The following is a 13,585-nucleotide window of genomic DNA, read 5'->3' as shown; positions in this document are numbered from 1 at the left end:
GACACAATATATATAAACGCGGAAAATTTTGTGAAGCTTTCCTTATTTATTTTTATAACTCACTATCTAGCTTACTAATGTATTAAGCACTGTTGAAGTAAATATTGAAAATAAATACAGAAAATTTTATGTAAAAACATAAAATAGTGAATAATAATAATAATAATAATAATAATAATAATAATAATAATAATAATAATAATAATAATAATAATAATCTCCACAGGCAGCTGTTACATCATATCATGACTGGCTCCTCGCAGTGGTTAGATGTAGTGAATGTTTCAAACTGAGATTAGAATGATAGCAGTCAACAATCTTACCCCGACTCATGTTATAAATAGTTTATATATGTTTGCATTACTAGTTCCTTTACTCTACAAGGAAATTATTATTTTCCATACAGTGAATAAAATCTACGAGTGGGAAGAAAATTTAGTCATCTACAGACAGCTGTTTTGTTGACAGAGGAGAATGAATGAACATTCATGGCTCTGCATGAAAACATACAACCTAATTACATTAGAGAAATTCAATGGGTATTGGATAAAAAATTATCTAAAGACGAAGAGATATTGAATTTAATAGTGATAAAATGTTCTTTTTGTGTATGTGATTAGTTTTAATTACAAATTGAACTTTCTGTATATATCTAGAAAGAAACGATATTTATCTGAGAAAATTGGATATCTAATTTACAAAATGTAAAAAATGGTTTTAATGATGTATTTCTAATTTCATTGTTTATACACATAAGCATTGCATATGATGAGAATGACATTAAAAAATAAGAAAGAATCGTTTTAATTCACAACATTTCAACCTTTTAAACAACACAAAAACCATTCATTACAATAAATGACGGGGGAGATTCATACCTTTCCTCATGTTTTAAAATATTTGTTTGGATTTGACCTAAATATTGATGGATACGTTTGCTATTATAAATATTAGCTAAAATATATTTGCTTAAATAAATATGGCCTCATGTTTGAAACAGGAAGCATTTCTGATACATGGTCATAAATAGTTCAAACATTTGACCATTCATTCTACTGGACGATCACGGCTGAATAAATCATTCGTCTTTTAAGATCATGTTGTTGTATTAATTGAATGATAATTAATGTAAAAAGATGCAGTCAATTTTTTATTGAATCTAACAAAATTCTCCTCAGTCGGCAGAATGACATATATGCACACATGATGATTCCTCAAAAGCGAAGGCGTGATTTCAAAATGCTTAAGATACAAATGATTAAACTAATTAAGAAAGTAATTGAATATGGAGGTCATCTCATTGAATATTCTCATGCTATGTAATATTCGAACTCGACTTACATAATTCATATTAATATCTCAACCACATAATCCCTCGTCCCAGATGAGATAAAAGTATAAGTTGATATCCTATTTCATATTATTTAATAAAAAAGATCTGTTCAGTTTCTAAGATCCGGATATTAGAGTTGACCAACAAGTTGTAGTGGATTTTAACCACATAATCCTACTTTTCTGAATGTTCCAAATTATGGGTGATGAACCGCCCACCCTCGCACCCATTTTTCGTCATCTTGTTTCAACATTTTTATTATTTGTTTTATTTTATGCATTTATTCATAAAATTGTTTCTTTTAGTTCTCTTTTCTTTATCGTTCCGACTGTATGACATGTTGCCTTTCATCTTCTTCCCGTTTAGTCTATTCTCAATGGGTTCCTGCAAGATTTCACCCCAGTCGTGCGGAACATGGCAGACAGCGTAGTAACAGCTGCTATCGACATTTACAACAGGATGAAGACCGACCTTCTCCCAACACCGACTAAGTCGCATTATATTTTCAATTTAAGGGATTTGTCAAAATGCATACAGGGTAAGTCATGGCAGATATCCTCCTCCTCCTTCTCCTACTCCTATTCTGGATAAAAACAATGTACTCTTCAAATACTGTTAGCCATCTTATGCAATCACCAGAGCATCATTAGGGCAATTTGAGAAGATGGGATGGGGAAGGGTGAAAAGAAAATAATATTTTTTAGATGATCAATTATTGCTGCTTTCGTGATTTGGACTGTCGATCTCATCTTTATTGTGATAAGTTCAAAACGTCCCGATTGTTGGGCTCTCCAGCCTTCTTCAGGTGTATTTTATTTATTCCACTCAGGTAGACCTCGTCAGAATTTACATTTAGTGTTCAACACTAAAAAGGCTCTATTATCTTTTCGTAAAGGTAGCATTCCCATCCCTGAAGAAATACTGCCAATGTATTACATCGATTGAATCCGAATATACACATATTTTAAGAAATCATTAAATGGACCAAGCATTAAGCATATTCTATCACGTGGAAATGAAATTATTTTAATACCCAACACAAAATGTCGGATTTCCCTCCCGCAAACAACACCCCAATCTATGATAATATATTGCCCTTTATAAACAACATAATTTGTTTTATTTTTGATCACCATAACTCAAATAATTATCCAAAAGCAGAAGAATAAAAAGACCAAAAAAGTGGATAGCGAGAGCCAAGATGAAAAATATTAACTTAAGATTTTCAATTCTTTAACATTGGTTGATTGTGGTAAAGCTAATAATAGCGTTAATAATTATAATCTGCTGCTACTTCTGTTATTTTATAGATCATTACTGAAAATGTCACCATTGTAAAATAATTCCGAGTGGGATACAATTTTTTATAACAGAAATTGAATAGAAATACATTTTTGCTAAGAACATAAGCCAAGTTTAAACAAAGAAACTGAAGAAGAAAATGTTGAGTTAATATTTTATGGCTGACAATATATGTGAACTAGGTTCCTCTTTATTATAACTTTCCTTGTAGATGTTCACAACCTTGCCCTCTAGTAAGGGGTTTGGAGATGAGTAACATTGTAGACGTGTATGGAAAATACTTCAATCTCAACAAGTTTCTGGAATGGCGCCACGTCACATAGACAGCTGAAGTTTTGTCGTATTGATGACATGACAGTTGGGGTTTCTTTTGATTTATTTCTTTTTTGTCCGGCATAAAGTATTACATAACCCCCCCCCCCCGATTCTTCTTCTAAACTGTTCTCTATGGAGGGGGGGGAGCAGCTGTCGCAAACACAGACGCTTTCTTCGCAGTTCAATAAATAAAAAATCACAAGCTTTTCTAGTCATCAACTTCAGACTTCCTGCACGTGACCCCATTTCCTCACACGTTAGCTCTAATTCTAATCTTCATTTTTAGTAATAAAATTCCTCTTTACTTTATCTACCTATAAAATTACCACTTCCAAATATTATTACAAGTTCTGCCTTTGCTAAATTTGATTAAAATGAAGATCTTAAGAAACAATTTAATGAATGTGATATTATGCGGTTTTTATAATTTTATTTTGTTATCCCCAGGAATTTTGCAATGTGATCCAATCAATGTCCGAGATTGCAAAAAGTTGTTCCGTCTCTTCTGCCATGAGTCAATGCGTGTGTTTCACGATAGACTGACGAATTCACAGGATAAAGATTATTTTTACACAATGATGTCTGAAGTTTCAAACAGGTATTTTGGTGAGGTAAACAAAAACATTTAATGTATTTTTTTTTCAATATACATCATGTGCATCTGTTATATGTGCTGCAGTGGTTGATTGAGGATTTTTTTATTTTTGTTTCCCATTTTCACTCTAAACAAATGCCACTTTGATTCTGGAGACTACTATCGGGAACATATGTTGCTAGGATACTATGTAGGGAGTCTGTTCACATTACACTTGAACTTCTGCATGTCAGTACAGTTGGGAAAGCAGCAACCCGAAAGAAAGTTCCAAAGTCTAGCTGTTCTGGGGAAGAAACTATTAGAGTAGAAGGCTTTCTTATATCTAGGGATCTTCATATTTGGATTCATCCGACTACTGTTCTCATCTTGAGTGTGATTTTCACAACGTTTCGGTCGTATAACCTCCGACCTTCTTTAGGTGTATCTTGTTGAACTCGGGAATTTGGACGGATTTTCGAACGAAGCCCTTTATTTACTTCATTGGGGTAGCATGCTCTTGTTCCGTCAGCCATGACTGGATAGAGGTCCTAAGTAATTCGCAATTGTATTTTTTGGTCGCACACACTGAGAATTGAACCTTCAACCTTCAGGAGAATATCACTTTTACAATTGATTTTTCCAGTACTCTAACCACTGTGCCACTGGTCACTTGCAGACAATTCTAGTGCGAATTTTAGGAGCCTTAAACCTATATTTATTTCTAGTTGTAAATATCACTATTGATTACTAATTATTACTATATATTAACGTATATCTATATAAATGTATATATATATATTAATTTCGGCAAGATACACTTGAAGAAGGTCGGAGGTTATATCGACCGAAACGTTGTGAAAATCCTACTCAAGATGAGAGCAGTAGTCCGATGAATCCAAATAATACAAATAACCAATCATCATCTCAAAAATTCAGAAACGTCATATCTAGGGATCTCTACTGTGTAAGGGTGGGACTTTGCTGATTGTTGGGTTTGTCGAAGGGGTACAAAGGCTTGTAGTTCATCGGAAAATCTACCATTAAAATACTTGTAGAACATGCAGGGGGATGCAACATTTAGTTGATGGGATAGAGGTCGAAGCTTAGATGACAATTCGGGACCTATCAGGTTGGCGATTAATTTAAACCCTTTCCAGAAGCAAAAGACTAGTAGCAGATGCACCAGTCCAAATGTGACAATGATATTCCATACATGGGCGAATGGTGGCCTTGTAGAGGTACAGGATACTTTCAGGCTTAAGTAACTTTCTAGCATGGTAGAGAGAGCCCACCGTCCCGCAGCGGTCCTAGCAATGCTCTCAATGTATCTGTTCCAATTCATGTTTCCTGTGAACGTTAAGCCGAGGAGTTTGAACGAAGTATTTTCAGGTAATATATCTTTAGCCATTGGTTGAGAAGGTTTCTTGTAAATATTGAAGGAAACAAGCTTCGTCTTGGCAGCATTGAATGTGACCATCCATTTTTGTCCTCATTCCACTACAGATTGGAGGTCTGCCTCTAGTGTTTCTGCCATTTCCTTAGATATGTGTCCATTTATTTTCCTCTCATGCCTGTTATAGAGCGTTGTGTCACCAGCAAATATACTCATCTCAGAGACAATTTTATCAGGAAAATCATTTATGAATATTAGGAATAATAAAAGTTCAAGGATAGACCCTTGAGGTGCACCTACATTTATATTATATTCTTTAGATGTGCGACTGTCGCGGATAACCTGGATTCTTCTCTTATCCCAAAAGGATTTGAATGTGTTAAGTATTCGTCCAGTGATATTGTATGAACTGATTTTCCACAGACCATCGTGCCATACCCTGTCAGAAGCCTTAGATATATCTAGGGCTACCGCCATCCCCTCCCCTGCTTTGTCAAGTGTATAGTATATACGTTCAGAGATTACAGTTAGGATATCTGCTGTAGAACTGGGTTAGGCTTATTTTAAAGCAAACTCCTAAAAAACTGAATAATCTTTTCACCATATTAAATAAGTGAAAAAAAGATGATTAAAATATATCTGAAAAAAAAATCTAGAAAAATAAGATAATTAGATACAAAGGAGAAAATAGTGTTAAATTTAATTTACGGCTTTATATGAAATGAACGGATAAAGATTTACTTGTCTTAATTCATCGCCTTTGAGACATGTGGTCACCTTTTGCTGCTTACGTTCAAATGTTTAGGTGAATAAGTAAGAAGTTTTACAATACTTAGTAAGCAAGTAATTAATAGCAAGAGGCTTTCTTTCTACAAAAGTTTCAACTTCACGTTGTGTTCAACTAGTTTCTATTGGTTTTCAACCTGTGTTCAGTGCTTCGGCTAGGGTTCAGTTTTAATTTTATTTAGCAGGAAATAAAGAAAGGAAAGTCAATTTAAGTACATTCTACAACAACTTTATAATAATAGTCTAAACAAGTCAGGTTTAATAATGCTCTTGCATGGTTGGTAAGATTATTCTACGATAACATACTTTAATAAAGTTCTGCCATATTCTATCCAAACAGATGAGAATACAGATATTAAGTATCATACTTAAATAAAGTTCTTTTAGGTGCTAAAGTTTCAGGAAAAAAAATCCGCCTTACAATGAATACGATATTGTAACTATGTATCAGCATGGGGAACAAACTGATTATTTTGCATTAATTTGGATTTGATGAAGTTGTTTGAAAACTGATTAAGTAACAATAAAAAATACAGTTATAATGCATTATTAAAAGACAAGTACGTAGTTAAGTATAGAGTTAGGACGATTTAGGATAATATATAATGCAGGAGATATATAGGAAGTGTTTTTTTGGGGGTCCCTTTTTCTTGGGCGACATATTTTAATTTGTAGACATTTAAGACGTCGAAAGGAAAAAAAAAAAAGAAAAAAAGAGATAAATAAATAAAACATAAAAGACTATTTTAAAAACACGTTTGTCAAAAGAAAACATTTGAAAACCTCCAAATAAACACGATTGAAATGTTGAGATTTTATATCAATAGGAATTCGAATAGAATGCACATGATGGATGGTTTTTATAAGATATAAATGAAAAATGAAGAAATGGCTTATCTTTTGTTGTTACCTGATCTTCTAGTTTTGGAAGTGCTGTGATGTTGAAGCTGAAATATCAAAATCATTTGCTGAAAGTTTATTTCTGGCTGAATTAAACTCAACCTTATTTCAAATGAAACTTGAAGATGATTTATTGTTTGCTCTTTATTTGGATCCACCTTACATTTCATACAGTGAGAAGCGATTACTTAGTTTGGTTTAAAAATTCATTTTTGTACGTTTTCTACTCATTCCTAATTGTTCTGATTTATCAATTCTCACTCCCCTTCTTTGATCACACCATTCCCCTCATTTGGTTTTTCTTTTCGTCTCACGTTTGGCTAATATGACCTTTTAAATTTGCCAGACGAATTGTTCTTAAACATTTATAAGTACAGCCATAATAATGATTATTTTTTATTTTTATTTTTATTTTTTACAAAGGAGTTGCCACTTATCAAGACCCAGAGGCCACTCGAGGATAAGGGTTGATAAATGTACAATAGTCAATGAGACAATGACGTGGAATTGTTAATAGTAGAAATTTGGTAAATTGGATTTATTTAAAACTAGTTAACATACTTGACATTCAATGTATAACATATCTTTATTTATTTTTATTTTGTCTCTGACTGTTGATAATGATGGTGTTAAAAACGAATAATTAAAACAATAATTATGCTGCAGAAAACCAAAACCCTTACCACATATTATGGTATAAGCTAATGTACCTACTTCAGGAATAAATAGACGTATCCAGACACAATAAATACAATTATAGTCCAGAACCATGATACATACTTCTCTAACATACTTTATTTAATACATTTTTTTAATTATACCATTGTTTTTGTCTTGAGTATTATCGCCCTTGGGTGGAGTCACACACCATCAAAGATGAATTTTATTTCTGTTTCATTTGCTTCGTAGTTTATATATATATTTATGCCTATGTATACTTCAATTAGTTTTTATACGTTTCAGGATTTTGTTCTTTTCATATTGTTAGTTGTTATTTTTTACAATGTTGCAACCTTTTAATCTCTGGCCTTCCTTTGAGTGCTTTTTTTTTATTGTAATCTGCAACTTTCAGTATCTTTATTTTTCGAACTAGACAACTGAATTCTTTCATTTGGTGATTAATGCCTATGAGAAACGATAACTGGAAAACCGACTTTATTTTGAGATTAAATTATTTTTCACTTTAAAATTTGTTTCATTTGGAGTTATTCATATTTAAAAAGATAATGTCATTCTAAAGCGACCATCTGCCACAGTGAGTTGTACATACTCACGTTCACACACATACTAATCATAGGACAATTCCAAAACTTTTCCCGATTCTGATACAATTACCGATTCAAGTTCCGATTCTCTCAAACTTTATGCATCTTTAATTAGAAATTTAATACTTTTAAAAATATTCAAATGACTGTAAAATCTCCCTGTAATGTCTGCATATATTTAAAAAAAAACGTAAAAAATACACTTGAGAGGTGGCGACGTATATTATTGGAGCAGATCTTTCTGAATATTTTTCTCAAATCTTTTCCTTGTAATTGATTAAAAATTGTAAGACAGGATTTTTTTTTTTATAAAACAAAACCGGCCCAGATTTGTTCGTCGTTAATGCTATTTGAAAATTTTATAAACAATTAAAAACAATTGACGATTGGTATGCAAAATAAGAAAACAGTATAGAAACAGAATAGTTAACACACCCCACCTCCATGTCAAGAATGAGTTTCTATCTATATATATAAAAATGTAAAGTTGGTTCGTTCTAAAGAAATAAAGCCATGTTTATACGTTACCAATTTATTTGAAATTTTAAGACAACCCATTTTTAGAGTCGAGGTATGTTTTTATGTTATTAAAATAAATTTACCTAATTAAAATGAAAATATTAAATAAAATAAATATATTTATTTATCGTTTCTGCGAATCTGTTCTGTTGATAAAACTGAACTTCCGTTTCGATTCATTTCACAGCCACGAATTGACGAAAGGTTTAATTTTCTGTTAACTCGATAAGTAAAAAAAAAAAAACAAACAAAAAAAACATATTTCATTTGTTTATCTTCCAAATTTTTTAATTTACACATCTTTTCTTTATTATATAAGGCCAAAAAAAAAAGTTTGTTGCTTGCTTTTGAGTTTTTTTTTTATATATAAGATTACTCATGCAGAGAGTGATCCGTGCTGAAATAATGTTATTATTTAAAAAGTCATTCTTAACATGGGGAGGTAAGGATGTTTTGTACCTATTCTGTACTTTAACCTTATAATTGAATAAATAAAAAAAACATATCGTAAAACGTTATTTAAACGTGGAAATATGATTTAAAAAATAGCGCGGCTCTCTGCATTAGCACCATTTTTATTTATTGTTGTTGTTTCACGAATTTTCGGCCAACTATTCCTCTGGCCTTCATGAAAAGAAGTCCTTTTATAAATGTTCAGTAACTTTTTCCTTTTATTATTCTTAAAGAGTAAAACTTTTCTTATTCATGAAAGGAGTTAAGCCTACGTAAATAAATAAATGTTTGTACACGTGACAAATTATCAATAAATGGTTTAGTTACTTTTTTTAAAAAAATGTTTGTAAAAGTGCGAAAGGCGACGTTACGTTGTTGTACAAACATTACTCCCATGCTTAATTCCTATACTTATAGGTTTTTGGAATTTTTTTTCACTGGATTATTATTGATTGGACACTAATTAAACAGATTATTAAAAAAAAAAAAATGTAAAAAAGAAATCATTATTTCGACATTTGAAAGTGGTGCTCACTTTTTAGTTACAACGTTCTGATAAATAAGTCACCCATTTTGTAAGCAATAAAAACGCGGTATATCAAAACCATAGAAAGTAAAAATAATGAGTCTCTACCGCATTTGTAAGTCAGAAATATATTTGTTTCTCAAAGAAAAAAAAATAGAGAGAACAGGACTTTTTTTTATTGTTTTCATGAAAATAAAGTTTCGAGATTTTTAATTATTTTTTTTTTTTACTTATTTAGTCAGTTTGTGTTTTTTTTTTTTAAATTGTTTTTGTGAAAGGTGAGGTTTTTTTCAAAACTTTTGTTTTGTTTCTTTTTAATTTTTTTAAAGTATTATAAATTTCACTTGTTTAATAATTTGGTATTTTTTTAGATTAGGTCCACCTCCACAATTTTCCTTTCAATGACGACATTTATAGGTTTCCGAGTATGCTGAACACGCAAATTGCATTGAAATTTTGCGGAAATAAATAGTTGTATTAGGCATTGTATTCTTCGGCGGCCATCTTTTTACGTGCACACGCGCCATAAACAAATACACACACGTAAAAAAGATGGCCGCCAAAGATTACAATGCATAATACAACTTTTTATATCTTGATAACTACTTATTTCTGCAAAATTTCGATGCGATTTTCGTATTCAGCATAGTCGAAAACCATTTCAAGTCGTCATTTAAAAGAAAATTGAGGAGGTGGACCTAATCTAAAAATTTACCAATAATTTTTAATCCCGTACGCCTCCCGATACATTGCTTCGTCAACATGCGACCATTTTATATCTCCCGAAGACACTTCCGTATTTAGAAAAAAAAAAAATAAATAAATAAAAAGTGACCGATTTACCAGAACGTGGTAACTAAAAAGTGAGTATCCCTTTCAAATGTTGAAATGATTTTTTTTTTTTTCAATTTTTTTTCATAATCTGGTTAGTGTTCAATCAATAATAATCCAGTGAAAAAATTTCAAAAAACCTATCAGTATAGAAACTCCACCACGTAAGTAAATAAATAAAAAATGTTACGTGCGCATGCGTTAGCCTTGACTAGGGGGGTACTAAGGGAACGACCATTAAATAATTCTGCGGGTCGCCATGGAACTCAACGCCCAAGGAGTATCAAAATAGTTTTCATGATCTGAAGAAATTTTTTTTTCCGAAAAGTGGGTGATCACTTTTCCATCTAAATTTAACTTAAAATGAGCACCCACTTTCTGGCCACCTGAGGAAGGGGCATTTATTTTCGTGTTTATTGGCTTAAAGGTTTTTTTTACAAGGCAGTTTGGTACGCGAATACATATTTAACAGTTTTCGTTTATGCTCACGCATAGCATAAACAAAGGCTACGTCTGTGAAATGGAAAATAGTCCCAGAGTTCAGGGGTTAATACCATGCAAAAGAAATCAAACAAAAAGACTTTTAAGCCAAGAAACACACAGAAAGAAAAAAAAAATAGCATCCATTTTTTTTCTATCGAATTCATTTGCTGTTTTTATTGAAAACTATTTTCCCCCGGATTTTTGATATAATTTTCCATTAAGGGCTGTGCGTCTCACGCATTCGTAAATAACAAAATTTTTTTTGTAGATTTTGGTGTGCTAAAAACGAATCTGCAAACCGTTTCCGTCACAAAAAAATAGTTTTTATGATATGAAGAAATTACTTTTTCGAAAAAGTGGCGATCACTTTTCCATGTAAATTTAACTTAAAATGAGCACCCACTTTCTAGCCACCTGAGAGAGGGGGGATTTTTTCCCATGTTTATTGGCTAAACAGCTTTCGTTTATGCTTACGCATAGCGTAAACGAAGGCTACGGCTGTTAAATGGAAAATAGTCCCAGAGTTCAGGGGTTATTACCATGCAAAAGAAATCAAACAAAAAACTTTTTAGCCAAGAAACAGAAAAATGCCCCTCTCTCAGGTGGCCAGAAAGTGGGTGCTCATTCTAAGTTAAATTTACATTGAAAAGTGATCACCCACTTTTCGAAAAAGTAATTTCATGAATGTCATGAAAACTTTTTTTTTGCTACGTAAACGGTTTGCAGATTCGTTTTTAGCACACCGAAATCTACAATAAAATATTTCGTTATATATGAACGTGAAACGGGCCTTAAAGTAAAATAATACCGGATTTTTTTTAGCAGATTTGCCGTTTAGTTGTACAAATATCCTCACACCAGGTAATCACTAAAAGGGATTTTTAAAAGTCGTCACCTGTATCGAGCAAAAGTTTAAAGCCACCGATTATATGCCAGCCTACATCATGGTAACATATATTGAGTGAGTTCCTAACAGTATTTTTAGTTTAAACTCATTTTCCCAAAATTTCCCCAAACTTAACATGTTCGATACAGTCTGCCGCCATTTGTATTTTTCATATATACCGATAAACATTGAATGTTTTTGAACCGATTATACATTACATAAAAACACTAAAATCTTATCCAGTTAGGTAGAACACTTACTTTTCTTGCCTTTGATAACATTTATTTGTTATATATTTATTTTTTGACAACTTCTTTGTATCTGTGTTTAGTAATATAAACCCTTTTCATTCAATGTAACGTTTAGTCGGCTCGAAAAACAGTGTTTATTGGTGTATTTGAAAGCTACAAATGGTGGTGGACACTGTTGATTACTTTAAGTTAGAGAAAGTGAGTTAAAACTAAAAAAACTATACAAAATACTGTCAGAAACCTATCCATTATGCCAGCCTATGTCATGGTAACATATGTTCGGTCAGTTTCAGACACTGTTTTGTATAGTTTTTAGTTTTCAACTTACTTTCCCAAACTTAACGTATTCAACAGAATTCGCGACCATTTCTGTTTTTTGAGCCAATTAAACATTTTACATTACATAAAAACACTAAACAATTATCCAATTAGGTAGAAATGTAAATTACCTTACCTTTGCTTTCATTTATTTGTTTTTGGACGACTTTTTCGAATCTGTGTATAGTAACCCCCCCTTCCCCCACCATCAACCAAATATTAATTACTAAATCACATTTTTTAAAACAACAAAAAAAAAAAGCATTTAGCGTTTCAACATTTTTGCTACGTTCGGCTTCATCCACTGATTGTTGGTCAAGTCCAAAACATGAATGATTGACAGAAACTCTCGAGGATCCAGATCAAATTCTGCAAGAGCACCATTTTTTTCAGTTTCGCCTTCTTTTTCACTTTTTGCAGTGGATTGCTGTACTAATATAAGAAACATGCATTTTCTCTTTTATTAAATTTTTCCATTACACCAAATTGAGCCACTGCAACGCGTGGCAGGGTACAGCTAGTATAATAATATTATTATTGAAAACTACGCGCATATTTTTCTCCTAATCATAAACATTTCGCAGTTATTATATTGGCTTGTTTTACTGTGAAAAGAAAAAGAAACAGACACTACTACTACTACTACTACTACTACTACTACTACTACTACTACTACTACTACCACTGCTACTACTACTAATAATAATAATAAAAATGGCAAATTTGTAGATTAACACCTTTAGTTAAATCACTCTCTTAAAATGCAATTCGACTTTTTTTTTAGATGATTACATGGCTGAAAGAAAAAAAACAAAACAATTATTTTAGAAATTCGAAAAGGAGATCAGTTTTTTCCTGCCCATTCTAACTTTTTAGGCATATTCATTAAATAGATTGCTCCTGTCTAATCTAATCTAATCGCTGAAAGATCGAAAATAAAACAAAATACTTGTAAAACATTACATTTTCAAACGATTGTTGACATTTATTGGGTGCGTTTCTACTAGCATTTGGGTTAATTTTTCGATCTTGAACAGTTATCAAGGGTCTTCGTTTAGGGCTTATAGTCAGAAAAAAGTAAACAAGTTGTTTTAACTAACAAACGCTTTAAAATAAGTTAACTCACAACTAAACATATCCAGGTAGGTAAAAGAGTAACTTCTCTTGCATTTAGTAACATTTATTTCTTGCATATTTCTTTTTCATGTTTATTATTCTGTTGGTTACAGTCACAAATATCTGAATCTCCTGCTTTTTGGGGAGAGGGCATACTTTTAAAAATGTACATCTAATTTCTTTTTAATTCAACACATTTCTAAGTGTTTTAACTTCATGTATTGCATCCAAATATTTGTTAAACTCATTATGAGATTTTCATCTATATTGTCACTTGTGACCAAAGCAAAACGATACAATCAAACATCAATTATTTTAGAAGAAAACGATAAGA

The 13,585-nt window shown here is 31.8% G+C and overlaps 1 protein-coding gene across 1 annotated transcript in view; it reads left to right on the top strand.

The window, feature by feature from the left end:
* The window catches only part of LOC145245981 (dynein axonemal heavy chain 6-like), a 632,504-nt gene that overhangs the window by 234,748 nt on the left and 384,171 nt on the right, over positions 1 to 13,585 (top strand). The window contains exons 45-46 of the mRNA XM_080107771.1: positions 1,700 to 1,871; positions 3,398 to 3,561. Coding sequence (XP_079963897.1) covers positions 1,700 to 1,871; positions 3,398 to 3,561 — 336 coding nt within the window. The remainder of the gene's footprint in view (positions 1 to 1,699; positions 1,872 to 3,397; positions 3,562 to 13,585) is intronic.

This window comes from Euprymna scolopes, chromosome 23 (assembly GCF_053919585.1).
Source record: "Euprymna scolopes isolate OS-2025 chromosome 23, ASM5391958v1, whole genome shotgun sequence".
NCBI classification, from domain to species: Eukaryota; Metazoa; Mollusca; class Cephalopoda; order Sepiida; family Sepiolidae; genus Euprymna; species Euprymna scolopes.
The sequence above is the reverse complement of the archived record's forward strand: the minus strand, read 5'-3'. Positions and strand labels throughout refer to the sequence as shown.